The sequence below is a fragment of the Echiichthys vipera genome (assembly GCF_963691815.1).
Source record: "Echiichthys vipera genome assembly, chromosome: 3".
Classification (NCBI taxonomy): Eukaryota; Metazoa; Chordata; class Actinopteri; order Perciformes; family Trachinidae; genus Echiichthys; species Echiichthys vipera.
In genome coordinates this window covers 29,564,562-29,585,258 of record NC_139828.1, presented here as the reverse complement: position 1 = coordinate 29,585,258, position 20,697 = coordinate 29,564,562, and the positions used below count along the sequence as shown (strand labels likewise).

At 41.6% G+C, this 20,697-nt stretch overlaps 1 protein-coding gene across 1 annotated transcript in view; it reads right to left on the bottom strand.

The window, feature by feature from the left end:
* Window positions 1-4,589: 4,589 nt before the first annotated feature.
* Window positions 4,590-20,697, bottom strand: part of tbl1xr1a (TBL1X/Y related 1a) — a 48,292-nt gene continuing 32,184 nt past the window's right edge. The window contains exons 3-16 of the mRNA XM_083940641.1: window positions 19,274-19,375; window positions 17,427-17,572; window positions 16,733-16,958; window positions 15,235-15,367; window positions 14,342-14,483; window positions 13,621-13,684; window positions 13,126-13,223; window positions 12,362-12,422; window positions 12,154-12,275; window positions 11,130-11,204; window positions 10,721-10,848; window positions 10,019-10,184; window positions 8,238-8,339; window positions 4,590-8,148 (exon numbers count right to left, since the gene is read on the bottom strand). Of these exons, the coding sequence (XP_083796767.1) occupies window positions 8,122-8,148; window positions 8,238-8,339; window positions 10,019-10,184; window positions 10,721-10,848; window positions 11,130-11,204; window positions 12,154-12,275; window positions 12,362-12,422; window positions 13,126-13,223; window positions 13,621-13,684; window positions 14,342-14,483; window positions 15,235-15,367; window positions 16,733-16,958; window positions 17,427-17,572; window positions 19,274-19,331 (1,548 nt within the window). The 5' untranslated portion in view covers window positions 19,332-19,375 and the 3' untranslated portion in view covers window positions 4,590-8,121. The remainder of the gene's footprint in view (window positions 8,149-8,237; window positions 8,340-10,018; window positions 10,185-10,720; window positions 10,849-11,129; window positions 11,205-12,153; window positions 12,276-12,361; window positions 12,423-13,125; window positions 13,224-13,620; window positions 13,685-14,341; window positions 14,484-15,234; window positions 15,368-16,732; window positions 16,959-17,426; window positions 17,573-19,273; window positions 19,376-20,697) is intronic.

The following is a 20,697-nucleotide window of genomic DNA, read 5'->3' as shown; positions in this document are numbered from 1 at the left end:
TAAAATTCCCTAAATTTGACAAAAAGTGTATTGAATTAGAACCACTGACTGCACCTATGATGCATCTGCTCACTGGTGTTTTAGAACTGTAAATATGATGTAAGCTTTATTGAAATACTATGTAATTAACTTTAGGTTAAAGCACGATGCACAGAGAATTTACTTTACTTTATTTCGATGTAACAAATAAAGAACAAACAACGAGTAAAATGGACATATATACTGTAGAATTAAAAATGCGTTTATTTAAATTAAATGTCAATTATTATGTTCACTTGTGATAATGAAATGAGTCAACAACTTTTCAACAACTGTTTGAATAAATTGTCCAGTGGTCCCTCAGAGCACTGGCTTCTTGGCCATGAGAGGTCACAAAAGCTTCAGTGGGGTTTTTTTTAGGGGTGTAAGACAATTAAAAAATAAATAAATACATAAATACAGTTGGTCTCAGCATTAATTTCTGTGAAAAAAAAAAGATTTTTTTTTTTTTAAAAGAGCTTGATTATTAAAGATATAAACAGGAACAGAACACATTGAATACCTGAACACAAGCTGTATCCTCCGAACATTAGAAAAGTATGCAGTTAAAACAATCAAAGAGCTAATAGAACAATGGCCAAGCGTCAAGGAGAAGAAAACACTGAGTTTATCAAAAAAAGAAGCCTATTAGGAATGATTGATTCTTAAAAAATACAGAGGGTTCCTAAAAGTAACAGGAAAACATATCTCTTATGCAATGTTCACAGGAAACGATCTGCTCAAAATTTATCCAAATCACTAATTTTACACAGACTTCCTGCAGTTGTTATGGTTGCTGTTTGAACTGTCGTTCATCAGTTGTTCTGTTCTTGTTATGCTTTGAATATAACAGAAAAAAGGACGGACCCTCCTTTGAGGAAAAAGGTTGGAAACCAGTGCTTTAGAGAACTCCCACTCTCATCTTCCTTCAGTGTGAACATTTCCATTACCGCTCCTCTCCTCCTCTTCAGCACCATGGACCATTTTATAGTACCAGTGTCACTGCAGATGAGCCACCAGGGGGAGCTGACTGCACTCTGAAACAGAAAGTCTGTTCACACATGACAGTTTTGGTTCATGAGCTCTGTCTAGCCTCCACACACAAACAAGACTCAATGTGACATTACAAAGTGACTTAGCCTATAAAGTTACATCATTTTTATATGGCAAAATGATGTTGGTTCATCCCAGCCCGGTGGCGGTCCACAGCCGAGGGGTTGGGAACTGTTGCTCTGGTGAACTGCAGTGTGTTCTGTTGAATTCTCATTTTTGTTTTTATCTGATCAAATCCTAGAAAACAAATGGATCATTTAGCTGTGGAGTCCAGTGTGTAGAGAGCTAGTGGGCTGAGCCTCCCCCTTACAGTGACAGTGGGCAAAAAATTCAGGGTTCAGTGTCTTGCCCAAGAACACTACAACATGTGGACAAGGGGCGCGGACAGCCGATCTCTCAATTGGAAGACCCACTCTGCTACTGAGCCACAGCCGTCCGGCTTAGATGAACCAAACATTCATAACCATCCAGATCTGCTCTTACTGAGCTGTGTCTAAATGATGAATCCCACTGATCATAATTGTTTATTAGCATATGGAAATACCTCCTAAACACTATATAAGGGTAGGTGATGTGCAAATACTTTGACACGTTCAAGAACTGAAGAAGAGGCTGTAAGAAGAAGAACTTCAGCCAGAGAGAAATAATCGTGTTAAATAAACTTAAAGTAAACAGTGATGGAGTTACAGGAAAATAAAAAAACCCAGCTAAAACATATGATGATCTATAATATATAGTAATCTAAATTTTATATATATACAGTATGTACCTGTGTGTATATATATATATATATATATATATATATATATGATATTCGTGTTTTTTTGTTTATCAAATTTAAAACTTCTTGCATTGGACAAACTATTAGTGGACTGAAAATCAGAGCCTGTATTCCCAAAGCATTTGATGGAGAACTCCTTCACAGCACTAAAAGTTCCCCACTTTTACAGGTCGACCCGTTGCTATGGATGTAGTGTTTCATCAAACTGTGATTGGCTGTTTTGGGTCAGTGAATTCATGATAGAAACAAAGAAGGAGGCGTGTTGTTATATCCAAATACAGCGCTTATAGTTAAATGTAGGTTCAGAGTCACTGATTTAACATGTAACAAAGAATAATATAGATTTAGGAGTTGGTTTTAGCGCTAAAATGCTTTGTGAAATACTGAAAATGTAGGAGTTCTATAATTCTAAAATTAGGACTGATGCCCATTTTATAGTTACTCCTAAATAAGCTGTTAAGAGCTACTTTTAGCCTTAAAGTGTAATTGGTGTAAAATCATCCTAGGGTTTTTTTCGGCAAATTCGGTCATCAAATAAGCCATATAGACATTTCTTTTGTGTATGAACGATTAACGGAGAAATCCAGTAGGGCCACTAAAAGCCGGACTTGGCTAACACTGATTAGCTCAGGGCAGCACAGTAAAATCATTAAAACGTCTTTTTGAACCACTAATACTGCTCAAAATAACATCAAACCTCTGCTGCAGCATCTGAAGAGTCCCTACACAGAAAACAACGCATCAACAACATAGTCAGTGAAGCCAGAGTTCATTAAAAGTGTTTTAAAGACTTACCTACTGGCCCCTGTACCAGCTCCTCTCATAGTAAAGTCCATTCAAGTGGATTACCAAAGTCAATCCAAAAGGAAGGAGGCCTTTGGTGCTTTGTTTTCTGTGTAGGGACTCTTCTCATGCTACTGCAGAGGTTTGATGTTATTATCAGCAGTATTAGTGGTGAAAAAAAGCTGTTTTAATGCCTTCACCGTACTGCCCGATCTAATCACTGTTAGCCACGTCCGGCTGTTAGAAACCCTACAGAATTTCTCCTTTAATAGTCCACATACGAAACAAGACCCTGGGATGATTATTTTACACCGGAATTATGCTTTGACATGTTTCGTGAATACAGGCACGGATCCACACAGTCTTGGCCACTCATGAAAAAGTGCCCACATCAGAAGAGAAAAAAAGGAAATTGAGGCCCAATGTCAAGTACTGATGTCCAAATGAAGCTTCATCAAGCATTTTCTTTAGTCCACTAGATGGAGCTCTCTGTTCAACAAAGGGTTGAAAACACACTGAATCCCCATTCATTCAGTCTTTTTCTTTAGACCAAGAGCTCCATCTAGTGGACTCAACAAATACAACTAATGCTTCATGAAGCTTCATTTGGTCATCACAAATGTCAAGAGCAGTAAGACCCCATCCCTTCTTGCAGTGAGAATGAAGCATGCCTCTCTAGTTTTACCACAGACACCAGCAGGAGCTCTGGAAAACAAGGGAGCTTCAACTCTTTGGAATCCAAATGTATTGCTTTATTAAAGCTTTGAGATGTATAAAACACAGTCATGACTGTATTGAACAGCACTCTTACGCCACGGTGTGAATTCAGCATCGACACGACGCAGCATTCCCACACAAACACACAAATAAAGACTCAGAACTCTTATCAAAATATATTTTATTCTGGACTTTTGTTTCACTGATCTGACTTAAATGATAACAGATCGATGTGATGCGAGTTGCAGAAAAAAAAAGAAACAACAGAAACGTGTCGGGGAGCTGCTGCTGCGGGGGCTCATGACGCTCTGTTGTGGCGGCACAGAGAATGGCTGACTCAGCGACTTTGGCCACGTTTACCAGACAGACCTAAAAGATGACATCAACACACGAGAGGAATTCACCTGCGTGTGATGGTTCTCTTACTGTTGGCTCAAGTGCTTTGAATACAGGGAAGAAACAACAATGAAACAGTACACAGGACTCTGGACAGGAACACATGACGTCTGTGTCGCTCCTTTAGTAGAAAAGTCCAATTTATTACAGAGCATACAGGAGAAAATAAAGATCTGTAGGTGTACAAAGGTTTCTCAGAAGCAGAGCTCTGGTGGCAGATGTAATGTTTGTGAGTGAAACTAAACTAAAGCTTTCGGTGAGAAAGTTTGGTGAAAATCCAATGAACATGATGGGAATAATGTCAACAATTCATGTTAACTCTGGAGGATTTGACTCGTTGGGTTTCACCGAAGAAGAGATGTGCTATTACATTTTAATAACTGCTCCCTTAGTGATCCTACTGATGATGGTTGGAGACAAAACAGCCAATTATAAGGTAGCACACTGTTTAACACTAACAGCAACCACACCAACATTTACTGAGCAGAAAATACACTTTTGTCCATTCAAATTGAATTCCTTGGGTGTTTAAAGTATTAAAATATAATGTGCAATATGATCTTCCGTGCTGAAAGGTCCCACTGTGCACCAACACTTTAAATCTAACTCCATATTGAATCGATGACATTAGATCTGCTTCCAGAGCAACTTTCTCAATGACTCCCAACTACAGCAATGGAAACAAGGGGAACCAGAAAAATTCCCTCGAGTCCTGGTTTGATTGAAAAATTACAATTTTATACAAATTAAAGATTAACTTTTTTTTAACTGTTTTCTGTGTTGGCCAAGGAGGAAGTCGTTTTCTGGCTCAAAGCTTCCCAAAAAGATTCAAGCAAAAGAAAAAGTAAAACATTTCTTTATTAAAACATAGACAAATTTAGTGGTAATTTGCTCGTGGGAGGGACAACTCTTCCCGAGCAAGGTGCCTTCAGAATGACAGCTCAGCTCAGTGAGCCTTACATTACAGGGTCAACCTCAGAGTCACATGTCAGGACATGTCAATTAACACTGCCAATAAATCATCAATTCACATTGCGCTTTTTTTTTTTTTTCAAATCTACAAAGAAATTACAAAAATGTAACTTTAAATTTGTCTTTAAAAGAGTATAAAATGTGTGGTCAGTAGGGGACCTCGGAGTCTGATGAGCCGGGGTTTTGGTGGTGAAGAGCCGAGGATGAAGGTGACGGATGAATTCACATACATTGAATGTACAGCTAATTCACCATGTCGTGGAGAAAAGACTTTATATTTGACCTTTAGCTACTTCACATCTGATTAATGCAGTGTAGTTATCCCCCCAAACATTATGACGAGTAGCAGTTGATACAGTACAAACCGACCAAAAAGAAAATGTCCACATACTGCTGTAATGTTGGATCTGCTTGATTGAGGAAAGCAACTTGAGAGATCAGCCAGTAAGATCCAACAGGGGGAGAACTCTCATTATTAGGCATGAGACTGTAGTTTGGGATGTCTGAATGATGGCTCTTTATCCGTAAACGCAGCCCAAAGTCACACTGGAGTCCTCTGTGTGGGTGGTTGTGTCCACAAGAGATCCAATTACATTTTCAGTTCTATGAGTGTTGGAGGCGGAGCTGCTCTGGAGTAACTTATTTATCGTTTGAATTAAACCTTCAACAGGGCAGAGCCAACAGGGTCTCCAGAGTGGAAAAGTTGTAAGGGGAAAATTTAAATACAGTATCAGAGTTATTATCAGGCAATGACATTCTTCCTATTCATTCCTGATTAGGCAGGTAGGAAATAAACAGGTGACATCACTACCTCGGGCAGGTTTGGAGCTGGTTAAACCAGCCGGCTAAATACAGCCCGACTGTGTCTCAACTCACTCCCTAAGCACCACTTTCTCTAGAGACTATCGAAATACTAGTGATGTCCAAATGAAGCACATGTTGTATTTGTTGAGTCCACTAGATGGAGCTCTTGGTTTAAAGAAGAGGGCTCAATGAATGGTGATTCAGTGTGTTTCCATGAGGGTCAAATACCCACAATGAGGCGGGCCTATCTCGCCCAAACGCCCGGTTGCTGATTGGATGTAGCTCTCAGGGGGATGTGACGCGTGGTAGTACAGACACCACAACAACACGGTGAAGTAGAGCAGACACTTTTATCCAGTGGTGAAGAAGAACGCAGCACAGAAAATCATCTGTGCACGCACATCTATGTACAGCTTAAGTGCTGCAGCGGCTGGGTTGGATTCTGACCTGCGGCCCTTTTTTGCACGCTCCCTCTCTTTCTCTCCCATTTTCACAAATATACACATTCAGGGATGACAGCCTGTCTGTCAACGAACACTTTTACAGCGCCCAGAATTTTTAAGGCGGACTGTTTTCTTTCATGTTACTTGTACATAAGTCGAAGATGTGAATCATACAGGCCATATTCTGTATTTCTCACTTAGAGAAAAAAATGGAGCGCCGCTGTAACACTGATCAGCGGATCACTGATAATCCAAACCAGAGTGGTACGACACACGCCTCGGGCCTTTTTTTGTAATAGAAACCCGTGGAGTGAACGGCCATTTGAGAGGGCGTGCCCTGAAACTCTCAATGGAAACACACCTACAGGAACTGAGCTTTCTACCTTTGTTGAACAGAGCGCTCCAGCTAGTGGACTCAACCAACAAAGAAAATGGTTCATGGAGCTTCATTTGGACATCACTACTGAATACTCTATATGGTGCTCAAAAAAATCCTGCATTAAGTCTCCCTTGATAGGCACAACACTTATGATGATGATGCACCATTACAGTATCCAAACACCTTCATTTGATATCACTGTAGTGATCTATTTAGTTTGTTTTACAGAACAGAATTAGGGAGTGAATTCAGACACTGTGGACTGTCTTTTAACGCCAATATTTCCAGAATATTGCCCAACTGAGATCAGCCAAGTGAGCAAAACTGATACGGTCAGATGAGGCCTGGTCCACATGAACACAGGTGTTTTTGTCAAGCTTTTTCAGTGACCTAACGCAGACAAAAGTACCTATAAAGGGACATTCTGACAGTTTGGGTGAAAACAACACATACTAAAAAAACGGTCTGAACTCGGTGCAACATGACTGCAGAGCTAAATAACACACTGAAAGGATTCAGTTAATAAAACAGTCACTACAAACCATGTATGTGGGTTCACTGATGAAACACGACAAACACACAAGATCGTAAAAAGAGCTCGTTTAGGCCCCTTAAATATTGCGTGAACACTTCCGAATGGGCGCAGGGAAACGTGGTGACATCTGCCGAGCTGAGCTCCGATGGATTTTTCTTTGTCTCCACCCTCTGTGGTTTGAGTCGTTGACATTACTTCTGCCTTCCTCTGATGAGGAAGGGTCAAACTGCTGCTGGAATCCTACTGGCTGAGGACAGACGGGACCTGCCTTACTGTTGCATTACTAACACCCAGAAGAGCGGTGAACATTCAGACAAGTGGAGGTCAGCTTCTTGTCTATTGAATCTTTGTTTTTATCATCACACAGCAAACTGCTGTGGCCGACAGGTCCAGAGAGGAGAACCATGGGTGAAACCATCCCGATCAGATTATTAAAGCATCTAGATGAACATCATCTGTGTGACGGGGCCCGGTGGATGGACGGTGGGGGGGATCCTCTGGAGGAGACAACACATGAACTACTGCATTTTGAGGTATGACCCGCTCACAAGCACTGCTGACATGCAGGAGAAGACCGTCTGCCTTCGGATCTGCCACTGGTTTGAAATCCTGACGAGGACACCGTTTCTGAGAACCGTTTGGTGTGTGTGTTCTTCTCCAGTTAATATAACTCTGACCTGACCAGCCCGTCCCCTTCCCCTTCCCCAAAGATAAAAAATATAAAAACATTGAAACAAGAGATCTGAAATTTAAAAAAACTAAGTGCCATCCTATTTCATGGTGGAGAAGTTGATATGTCTGCACAATGAGTTCCAACTAGTAACAAAGATCAACACTTTTTTCATTGTTTTTCATTTTGATGACGATGAGCATGGTTTAAAGATCAAAAAAGCAAAATAGCTTCCAAATTTTGGTACATATACGGATCTGTATCTTTTTTTTTTGTCTATTGTTTTTTTCTTTTTTTCAATGCGTCCCTTCTGCATCTCTGAAAGAGTCTGCACAGATAGAGAGGGGCGCTTCCATCTGCCCGTTTATCCATCCGGTCCATCTGTCCGTCTGTTCATCCCTGTGTCTGGACCTGCTGTGTCGGGTGTTTGCTTCCTGTTCCCGTTTCCTGCTTCCTGTCTGTCGGTGGGCGGGGCCGTAGTCGTAAGTGTGAGCAGTACGCAGGGCAGGCAGGGACAGTCATTTGGCTATGTACACATTCATGGTCGGTCCATGGCTTCCAACAGCGGCGCTATTTCCGAAGGTCTAGTACACACACCTGAGACAGGAGAGACAAAAGATCAATCTGTGGGACAAAAACTCACGATAAGAGCTAGAGAACATCCAAACGGTCCTGCGTGTACTTACAGATCCATCTGATGCGCTGGCTCCCACTTTGTCCCCCGCTGCGTTCCAGCAAACCTCAAAGATTCCCCCCGTCCCTCTGTAACTGTGGACTAAAGCGCCCGTCTGCAGCACAAGAAAGGGGAAATAGAATAGGGAGAGCTTTGCTGTTTACAGATTTTTTTTGCTGTATTTTGCCCAGTAACTCAATCCAATAGTGTACAGAAAATAAGAGCCTTTCAAAACAGGCAGCAGCAGGACGTCTAAAACTGCTGTAATTGATTCCTTTGGCCACTTGGAGGCAGCAGCCGTTTGTCTGAAGTGTCGGCCAAACATTCAACGTCTGCCTCTTTAGCTGCTAAATCTTCAGTTAGGCAGGTGGTAGAGGTACAGTCGGGTTATCAGACCCTTTTCATTGAAAACTTGTGACTGCTGCTGGAAAAAAAGGCGGGTGACAGTTGAGCTGCAGGTAAAACCTAAACACTAAATTATAAGAGCTCAATAAAGCCGAGGGGAACCTTCCCATCTGACTCAGTCCGTTACACGCTTGAGCAATTGTTAAAGGAAGCATATCGTGCCCATTTTTTATGCATTTTTGTGATTCTACTAGAACACGTAATGCTTAAATGTATAAAACAAAACCACATTATTTTTGTCTGAGTATACCTGTATTCACCCTCTGTCTGAAACACTCTGTTTTAGCACCTGTCTCTTTAAAACCACCTCCTGACAACTTTCATGCTCTGATTGGTTTACGAGCAGTTTTCAAGTTATGGGTGGAGACACTCAGAAGGGGGCAGTATATTCTAATGAGCCTGCATGTGACAGGAAGAGGAGCCGAATCTGAGCAGCTTGTTGAATTCCATGTTGTCTGATCCAGGCAGCCCACAAAAAACTGCCTTGTCATCTTGTTTCACAGTTTGTAGGTTGGTAGGGACTGCAGAGACCCAGATGTATGTGCACAACAACTGAAAAGGGGAGTTTTTCATTATATGTTCCCTTGATGCAGCTTTCAAGCATTACCTTTGTTACCCAGTGATTACAAAAATTACCTTTGTTACCCGGTGATTACAAATAACTATGTATTTTTTACGTACTGTATACAGGGTTTCCTTTATGTACATTTTGTAGCGGTGCCCTGCCCCTGCAAAAAATGATCGGCCGCTGCTTCAGAATTTTTATGAAAAGAAGTTACAATGACATGACTCTGCGAGGGATTTGAATTTGACGGGACAGTGAAGATGCATCAGTGCAGCGCATTAGAATATGGGAGACGCACACCGAGGGGGGACGAGTAAGGCCTTTGCACACTGGCGGCTTTGTTGTTGGCCTGCCCCCGCGACTGAAAAGAATCCCAGAGGAAACACTGTAGAAAAATACACTATACAAAATTGGAAAACTGAGGGATCAGAGCATTCAATCAAAACATTATTTGGTTTGCAGGGGAAACATCATGTTTGCCTGAACAGTGTGATGTCACATGACATTATCAAATCAACTTTATTTATATAGCACCTTTCATACATATAAAAATGCAGCCCAAAGTGCTTTACATTAAAATGAAATAAAAATCCTTGACATCCCAACTCCTTCAATCGTGTAACACACACAAGATAAAATTAAGTATGGCTGTATGGCTCTATTGAAGTAGCAGTATTATTATTAGTATTATATATATATATATATATATATATATATATAAATAACTGTAGTAGTCTTATTGACCTACGCTGTTTTTCAGTAAAAGAGCGTTGACACAATTTTAGGGTGTACCAGTCACAAACACACAGCCCCTCCCTTCCTACCTGTGTATTCCAGATGTGCACGCATTTGTCAAAGGAGCCACTGGCCAGATGGCGACCGTCGGGGCTGAAAGCCACGCTGTAGACTGGCTCCTGGTGTTTAGTCAGCGTATGGATACAGATGCCTCTCTCCACGTCCCAAAGACGAACTGTGGAGTCAAACGATGCACTGTGGAAGCGAGGGGCAGGGCCACGAGAGGTTAGAGAGACGTAGCTGTGAAATCAAACTACTGTACAAAGTTCAGGACACTTTGCTTCCCCACTGTGTAACAAGTTAGTATTCACTTTCATTGTAATGTTTAATGTAAGAACAACAATTTTTTTTTTTGACTTTGTCGCTTCGTCATTCCACAACAGCTTGGAGAAGTCAGACACAGGAAACAAGTTACAGTTCATCAACTGGATGTCAGCATCAGTAAAAAGTGAGCTGGGAAAGGTTTTGTGAATTTCCTGCCGAACACCATTAAGTGACAGAGGTGGAAAAATGTGTTCTTTACTTAAAGGCACTCTGATGGCTTAAGTTATTTAAATGCAGTTACTTCAATTCATCATCAGACTTCTAGGTTGCACACTTTCACTAGAAAAGCAAAGCAAATAAATGTGAAACAACACATTTCTAAAGTCAACAGTTTTGCTGTGTACAGCAAGCGAAAAGGCCAGAGTGCACTTACTGATGTGGTGTTAGTACCACACAGAGACACTCACCTGGCTAGCATGAGGTTAGCGCTGGGGTTGTTTGTTCCAGGGCCGGTGGGACTCCATTTGATGGTGTAGATCTCTTTACTGTGGGCCTGCAGGTCATGGACACACGAGTCCTGCTTCATACTCCAAATCTGCAGAAAAATACAAGAGCGCAAATTACAAACTTTATCGTTCACTTAAATTGATCATCACATCACAAGTGTGTTAACATGCAGCCTCTGAAATCTTTAAAGAAGTGACTTCACTGAGAAATGATTCTTTTAAAAAGGGCCAGCGAGACAGACTTGGCCTTTTCACAATCTCCAGTCATCATGAACACATCGTTTCTGTCTTGATGGCTCAGGTCACAGGTAGCAGAGATATTAATGACACAAGGTGTCCGATATTTCACCAGGTTCAGCTCTCGGCTCACCTTCAACGTCATGTCGTCCGAGCAGGAGGCGAGCAGGTTCCCTGTGGGATCCCACTTGATTGCATTTACTTCATTCTGGAGAGAGAGAAGCGATGGATGAAGGCGCACAAACAGAAAAGAAGTTACTACATGCGAAAACTTCCAACTTAACGCTAAGAAATACCATAATTCAGACCAATTTATATCAACAGTGACAGTACCACCTTTTATATTAGTATTCTAAACCCATCAGCCTACTTTCGCTACAGAAAAGGGGTTCAGCATGTACTCACCGAACTGGAGTTACATGAAGGGGACGATTACATACCCCAGCAACATTCAGAAAGTAAACACATTGTGAAGGACACCAAACCTGTTTTGGTCCACCTAAGTAAAGTTACGTTAACTAGCTACATTTATTTAAACTTTAACTTGAGAATAAATATGTTGGAACATATTTGAAGCTGTGGTCACTTTTCAACGCCAAAATTTGCAAATATATTTTCAACTTCTAAAGTCTCTCATCTTGTAGATGTACGAAATGATCCCACACTGCTGATTTAAGTCACTTTATAACAGATATAAGGCTAAAATATCAGTTCCTTCTGCCATTTTACAGCTATTCGTCTTCTCAACATTTCAGGTGAGTGACAGCTTCCCCACACAGAACAAACTGGCACCCACACATTACCTGAATCACAAGATTGGTTTTCACAGGGCAACAATGCAGAAATCAAGACGCCATAGATATCGTAGCTTCTACCATTCTTACGATTATGAAACTGTGACGTTATGTAACCACAGTTATGGCAAAATCAGTAAGTCATCATCATCATCATCAACATCCCTACTTCAGGCGCTTCAAAAGATACTCATCAGTAATAAGTAGAGGTGTCACGATTCTCCACATCTACGAGTCAATTTTAGATTTAAACACACAATAAGAGAGTGAGGGATTTTCCAAGAAGCACCTGAATGCACCATGAGGTCCCATTCAGTTTGGTCGATTTAAAATGGAAATCTTAACACGGAGACAAACACTTACTGTGTGTCCCTGGAATGTTTTAATGGGTCTGTCCTGTCCCAGTTTACAGACATGGATGCACATGTCTGTACTACAGGAGGCAAACGTATTGTTGCTCTGCCAATCCACGTCTAGTGCTGGAGCTGTGGGAGACACGGTTATGGATGTTAAAACCGTCAAAAGCAAAAGCTGGAAAATGTGGAGTGACAAGATGAGATGCTTTTTGTACCTGAATGGAAGGGAAACTGTTGTTTGGCTTCTCCTGTATGGGCATCCCATATGATTGTTGTCTGGCAGGACACATGTACACGTACAGTTAGAGCTAACAGTGACTACACAGTGCATTTGTTTGATCCACTTGTTCAAAAGTCACATGAGAAATCAAATTACAGGTTATCATCGAGCTGATTTAGGCTGCATACACACTACTACATTTCCGTTTAAAAACACGTCATTAACTGCGTTTACGCCTCACGCCCGACTGCTCGCGTGTTTCCGACCTCCGAAACGTTAATGAGCATGTTTCAGATCAAATACTCCCGGGTTGCGTTTTAGTCTGGTTAGACAGAAGAGGAGACGATGTGACGCGGACAACCACATCAGAAAGTCTTATCAGTTAGGTATGCTGACATACATTTAGTGATTTCATCCTTCTTGTGAGGGGGCTACTTTCCCTTTGACATGGCTTCCTCCAGTGATGGATAATGTCGCCGTACTTGCAATAACTCCAAACCGTTACCGCCTACTACTCCTTTTAAGAATTTTCCTTATTTTCAGTCTGCTTCCTGTTTACACCGGCACGCGAACGGTCAATGTACGTGAATGGTCATGTGATATACGTTTTCAAAGGTGTTAATATGGACAGAGAAGAGTTCTCCTGCAGAGCTAAAAAGGATTGCGTGGACGGAGATTTTTGTTTTTGTTTTGAAACGCCGTTTTAGAATGAAAACGTAGTCGTGTGGATGTTGCCTCAGACAACAGATCCTGGTTTACCTTATCTACTCCTGCACTGAGGATAAAATTTCCTTTTTTATTCCACTTAAGGGCAAAGATGGGACCTTTATGTTGGCCAAGTGTACTGGCCAGGTTTCCTGTGAAGCAAAAAACATGAAAAAGGACCAATTCTGTCAGTATGAAATCTGGAATAACAGCGAGAACAACAACAACAAGACATGAAGAGTCTAAATAACACAAAATAGGTCATTCCCCGGATGTCAATATGTAAAGCTGCCTCTAGGTGGCAGCGTTGTTCAAGGATTAACTAAGCCATGTGACAATTGCTGCAGACAAGACAATAAAAACAGACAATAAAAACCATCACAGCACTCATTATCAGGGTTTCGACAGCAACACTTGTGTTCATTTTCTAATACTTGCTAATATACAAATATCTGTATATAAATACACTTATATATTTTATTAGAACTCTTGATATGATATTGCATGGATTCCTAAGATCAAACAATACATGAATTGATGTCATCTCACCATCCTTCGTCCATATTCTGGCAAAGCCGTCATAGGAGCCTGTTGCTAACAGCGTGCCCTCGCTCTGCCAGAGAAAAAGAAGGAAGTGCGGTTTGAGAAAGTGTGTGTGGACCTTTACAGGCCCCGCACTCTCGTTCGCAGTTGATAAAATGTGCCTCGCAGAGTCCAGGCTGAATGATTCAGCTGGGATTTAGAAAAGAGGCCTGTGTTTTCCATCAGAGTGGACACTTTCCAGGAAATTTCTGCCTCTGCCCTTGGCTCAGGTTTACAATCCGTTGGCTGAACTAAAGGAAAATTCCACTCTGATGATCTTCCACTGTTAGACATCATGGACAGCTATGTTCAGAGTGCTCCGGGAGGTCCTCTGTGATGAGGCCTTTGTTGGGATTTGCCTTTGAGGTGCATATAGGACTGAAAATGCAGTCCATTAAGTACAAAGCATGTTTTGATGTTGTGTTTGCTTTCTATGCATTTCTGTTAAGTATTCAAATGATTTAAACAGTAAGCATTAGCAACAAAGTCAAAGCCTTTTTCTGTACTTAAAAAAAAATGATAAAGCTATTAAACAAAAATGTGTAGCATAATAACACACTAAACACAGTTTCTCATATATTTCTACTGTACCTGTACTGTATCTTTGCCCTGGTCCTATATGATGAATGAATGCTCCCATGCAGGGTGACTCACATGTTACATAATATGTGTGGGTGCATTAGCTTACATTCCAGTCTAGCGAGGTGACGTCTTTGTTGCTGGGGACGTCCTGGCCTCCCTCTCGTATGCAGTGTCTCAGGACCAGCTGTGTGGAGCTGCTTGTACTGTTTTCACTCAGGTTCCAGATACGAGCCGTCGAATCACCAGACCTGAGACCACATTTCCACAGACAACAGGCTCCTTCTTAACATTGTCAGACATTTTTATCTGCTTTTTATTAGTTGGAGCAGTGAGGTATTCTTCCTTATCGGATTTGATTTTAACCGATGTTTCATGTGACATACTTCATTTGTCACTTGCTGGTTCCAGCTTCTGAAATGTGACAACATAATTCTTCAATGTTGGACTGTAAACTGTGTTAAATATGGACGTAGTCTACTTCACACCGAAAAAGGGTTCTGAAGAGCATCACCAAAAAGGTTTCTGAAGAGCCAAAATTAAGCTCAAAGTGGGCGGCTCTCAGAGTGTCTGACTCCGCCTATTCCCAGCTAATCCAAAAATGGTTAAAGAGGTGGAGCATGGATGGAGCAGAGGCAGGCTGAATGAAGCCAGCATTCTTTAACAACTTTAAGCCATAATATAAATTAAAACAGGTGAGTTACAAAGAAATTCATCCCCCCGTACAGTTGTCTTGAACAGGAAATTAGCTATAGAGACATGTAAACTTGTACTTCTGGTGTAAAGTTGGGAATTTTAACATGGGGTCTATGGGGCCTGACGACCACCACATCAACAAAACAAAATGCTGTTGCATCTCTTTAATTGCCCTGTCTAATAAAAGGCATAAAACACCCCTAATAAAAGTGAGCACACTTGCATGGAACTAACATTGAAGTAGCATTCACTTGTTGGACTCCGACAGAGTGAGAGACAAGAAAGTAGAAAAGGAAGGAGACCAACCCTGATGCCAGCAGATCGCTGACTGGGTTCCAGGCACAGATGAAGACCTCTGACTCGTGGCCCCTCAAGACCATGGCCTTGTTCTGAGGGATCTCCACATCTCCATCCACCTCCATCAGGTCTGCGTGGTTGTCTACGCACAGACACACACAAACACACACACACACAAAAAATACAATGTTATCAACCTTTGTGTACTTCTTTACCACTGTCAAAGGGTTTTCTTGTAGCTAAAATATGTATGTAGAGTAATATTTCTTTAACCCCTTGACTGGCTGCCCCATTTTTCTAGAGGCAGACAGCAGGTCAGCAGTAGATGCATTTGAGATGCAGCTCAGCGTGATGCGTCAAGTGTTTATAGTCAAACATGGAATGAAAATGAATGAAGGAATTAAAATTAAGTGCATAAGGGCTTAGTACATTATGGTTTAAGCTTAGGGAGGCCAATACCATGCTTTATTATGTCTCATAAGTTGTTGCAGAAATTTTTGGGCTGATATCATTTTTGTTACACTGTTTGTTGTACAATTTAACCATTTTTACCTGTCAAAAATTGATAAAATGGTCAAAAAATACCACATTAAGACACCCATTCCTTGAGGAACAATTCGGTATCAAAATACACAAAACATTTGGAGATTTCTGCAAGGATTGCATTTTATACAATTGAATGGGCAAGAACTTCTGTTGCATAAACTGCTCAGAAAGCCCTTTATTGTCTGTACACCTAGGGACGCCATCCATCCTCTGAATGCCCTAGGTCTAGTTTGTGGTTGTAAACTTTCATGAGGCTGTGATTATCCTAGAGGTCACAACAGCTCATTTTATACAGGTAGTTCAAGCTGCGAAAAGTAAGTGAGCACCCACTGAACCCATTTTCCTTCAGATATCTTGAGGTCAGAGGACAAGGGACCCCTTTGACCAAGGTCACGCTAGTTTACCCTCACCAAAGTCTAACCTAACTTTGGAACATTAGTTAGCCCTCTTCCTGACAAGCAAGCATGACATCTTCTAGTTTCATACTAATATGTTCATCCTCTCTGTAAGACTTAATTGCTGCATCTTCCAAAAGACAAATGTTGGCAGGGCCCACCAGTGGGCCAGTGCAAGTCAGAGTTAATAAAATGCACATCATTATAACAAAAACGTTTGACACAAACATCTGATGAATTCCATCTTTTCCCAAGCTCAAAAATGATATTTCTAGTGCTGTCCAAATGAAGCTTCATGAAGCATTAGTTGTATTTGTTGAGTCCACTAGATGGAGCTATTGATTTAAAAAAAAAAGGGGCTCAATGAATGGTGACTCAGTGTGTTTTCAACCCTTTGTTGAACAGAGAGCTCTATCTAGTGGACTAGAAAATGCTTCATGAAGCTTCATTTGGACATCACTAGCTATTTCCTCCTTAATAACAAATACTGCTTAAATAGCTTTCTGCCATTTCAGGTATCTTACCATCAATGCACCTCCTTTTCTATTTGTAAACATATGACTCACTAGCTAAGGCATGGGCTCCGTTCTCCTCCCCGTTGGCAGTATTCTCTCCATTCTTGGCGTTGCCGGCGATGCTGCCTCCAGTGGCCGACGTCGGTGCTGAAGCTGCAGCCTGTTGCTGGGCCATTTTGTCCCGGTAGGCCTGCTGCCTCGTCTGAACGACGTCCGGCATCACAGCATCAATCAGGGACAGAGACTCAATGGGCCGCCCATCAAATAATGTGCCGTCCTATAGAGCATGAGAAATGACCAATGAGAGGAGAGGAGTGGAGTGGAGTGGAGTGGAGAGGAGAGGAGAGGAGAGGAGAGTAGAGTAGAGGAAAAGAATGAGGGAAGGAAGTGAGGAGAGGGGAAGAAGGGAGGAAAGGAGGTGAGGAGAAGAAGTAAGGAAAGGAAGTGAGGAGAGGAGAAGAAGTCAGGAAAGGAAGTGAGGAGAGGAGAAGAATGAGAAAAGGAAGTGAGGAGAGGAGAAGAAGTAGGAAAAAAGAAAGTGAGGAGAAGAAGTAAGGAAAGGAAGTGAGGAGAGGAGAAGAATGAGGAAAGGAAGTGAGGAGAGGAGAAGAAGTATGAAAAGAAAGTGAGGAGAAGAAGTCAGGAAAGGTAGTGAGGAGAGGAGAAGTAAGGAAAGGAAGTAAGGAGAGGAGAAGAAGTAAGGAAAGGAAGTGAGGAGAGAAGAAGAGAGGAGAGGTTGTCTCACCTCATTGATGCTGACTTCAGCCTCAACGTACTGCAGGCCCTTCTGGATGATGCTGATGAGGGCAGCAGGGGGAACCAGAGCACCATTGATGTTGGACTGACTGATGTGACTCTCTATACCAAAGGTAAACGCTGAGTGGGAGAACCCTGGAGAGGAGGGAGAGGAGAGGAGAAGATATTATTGTTTTCTCCTCTGTCATGAAGCCATCTTGTATTCTTTTCTATTTGCATTTTTGAGCATTTCTCATACTCGCCTCCTTTCTTTTGGAGGGTTTAAAGCACGTTGCTTGTATTGTGACCTTTGGCTGCATAGTATCCACATGATTAAATTGAATGCTGTGTATTTTAAATCATTCTCACTGCACTGGGCACAACACAAATATTCTCTTACTTAAGCAACTGTGTGCAGACAGATAACAAAACAGTTGCTGTAGGCTTTTATTTCCACACAGATAATTGATCAGGAATCAATCAGGGGATCGATAAAGAATCAGACGGATAAGGTGAATTGATACCATGAGTGCTGGTATCACTAAAGTCCTATAATTCCCAACCCTCTGTATAACAATGGAGCAGTGCCAGCCTAACTGAGCCTTCTGGCAGCTCCTGTGCAGTGATATCACATGGGGGGTTTGGTTTACACAGCTCACCACAGTTGGATAAAGGTTATTATCACACAAAGGGCAGGAAGCCTGGGTATATTAACAGCCAGTGAAACAGATTTGGAGACTCGTTTTAATCGTGATGCTTTTTGTCTGTCTGAAAAGCGCTACAACATTTATCCAACTGATCCCGAGTTGGCATCTCCATGTAGGCGTGTGAGTAAAAGTGACTCTTACTCTCACTCTTTCCCTGTGTGGTTCGTTCTGAGAGGAATGGTTCACAAACTGTAGACAGACGCTGCTGTTCCGTTAGTTGTGTGTATGGTGTCATTCTCCTGTACCCACACCCATTGTGTTGTGTATACACTGCGACTAACTTGACCTAACAAACTAACATGCAGCGGTCGTGATGGATATACTAATAATACAAACAACAACAGAGATGGGCATGTCTCTCAGTCGTCATATATACTAGGGGTGGCACTTACAGAGTAACTCATGATATTGATAGTGATATCCAAATGAAGCTTCATGAAGCATTAGAGTTATTTCTTGAGTCCACTAGATGGAGCTCTTGGTTTAAAGAAAAAGGCTCAATGAATGGTGATTCAGTGTGTTTTCAACCCTTTGTTGAACAGAGAGCTCCATCTAGTGGAAAATAAAGAAAATGCTTCATGAAACTTGGACATCACTAAACATTGGTATCACGATACTGCAATTCTACGATACTCAGTACATTGCAATATAATCATCTACGATACATTCAGATTTCTGTGTAACTGAAGAAGAAAAATACCAATAAAAAGGCAAAATTCAGGAATTATGTATTTATTTGCAGCCGTCTCTTCTTCTCTGTTGTTGGTGTATTTCTGTGGCAGTTACAGCGCCACACCCAGGCCTAGCATGTGTACTACAGCGTTTTAGCCAGTTTTACTAGTTTCCTGTGGCGTAGATATTTCTTGAGCCGAGTCCGTGTGGACGGAAAACTTTTTATGAATGACGGAGGAGAAATAGGTTGTTTCCCATCGTGTGGACGTACCCTTAGTGTTATGGTCTGGAGCTTCAGTCATTTAAGTGACTGAATGTTTCCATTTCAGACCAACACACTGTGTTTAGAAATAATGAATAACATTAGGACACTGGAAGTAAAAATCAGACTAGTAGGAGGGAAACCATTAATAAAAGTTAGTTAATTACCAATATGACATTTAAAGAATAATGAATATATTAGGACTTGGGGTGTTACCTGACTCCTGTAGGTATCTGTAGACCAGGAAGTTGACCTCATCACTGCTAATGCTCATCTTTACTCCTGTTACACCATGAGGTCAGCACACACACACCTAGCCTGGAAAACAAACAAAGAGATTCATTATTAAAACTACTGCTCAATGCACATAAAATACATGCAAACAACACTTGTGACAGCCACATAATAAAGACAATTTGAATACGGACGAATCTGTTTAACCGTCAGAGCATCAGCGATTTTCATCAGCCTGGTATGAGGCCTTTTTAAATCCTGATTTAGTTTCAAACTGGGCTAGCACACGCACCGTCCTGTCTGGATTAAGGTTTACTACATTGGTAGCGTGTTCTACTAAAATATGTGGAATTAGAAATATGTACATAACTATGGGACGGATCTTTCTCATGGATTTCTTTAATTTATGTCTGCTTTGCTGGAATGTCGTCCAACAAAGCACTGGGGCGGCCGATCACATGCAGGCACACACTACTGGTAGATTACTTTGTGATCTGCTTTCATGACTGTTAAATTCAAATTAAAACCAGGTACATTCTGTTGTTAACACATAGGCTAATGTTGATGATTTACAGTATCTTATGACAGGCTGGTGTATTTCCTCATATTAGCGGCTGTCTTGACTGGAAAAACATCATTTTGATGAACGTCCTCTCTGCCTTTTACTAACAGATAATGTTTCATTCTCTGAATGTGTGCCTTCTCCCCAAGCTGCTTCTCTCCCACCTTACCACTTAGAAACCATTTAATGACCTAATTGGGGCAAGTATCGACTACAAAATTTAAACTGAAAAATACAAGAGGGATCGCCAGGACTGTCGCACCTCCTGTGGTATAATGTCCTCAGTTTGTGCAGCTTTTGTCAGTAGTTTCATGTACTAAAAAAGGTTCAGAACCATGACTTTAAAAACTCACTGAGGGCTAGGGAGCCGATTCCAAATAAGGACCAGCTCAATTCGTTTCCCCTGAGAATAATCAGCCATGTAATGCCTGGAGCTCAGTGTCTGCGGCCCTCTCTCCCAGGAGAAGGAGACTTTCTGTGCATTTAATGGCCTTTAAGTGGATGAAACACTCTCATGGGTACTGTGAACTCCAGGTCACATTTCATTTCCCAGGAAGTTAGATTTCTGTCGTCTGGCACAATAAAACATTTAGCATGACCTGTGACCTTAACGCTGGCAGAACGTTGAAGTCGAAAATCATGAATGTATCAACGTGTGTCTGTAATCATCCTGCATAATCATGCTACAAGAACCAACGACAACAACAAAAACAGCTGCCACAGGCTCCACACTGGAGCCAGTTGCATCACCTTCACAGAGGGAATATAATAAGGCTGCCATGGCTAAGCTGTTTGGGGATCTGTCCACGACCCAGGAGATGAGAACAACTATGTCGCCAAGACG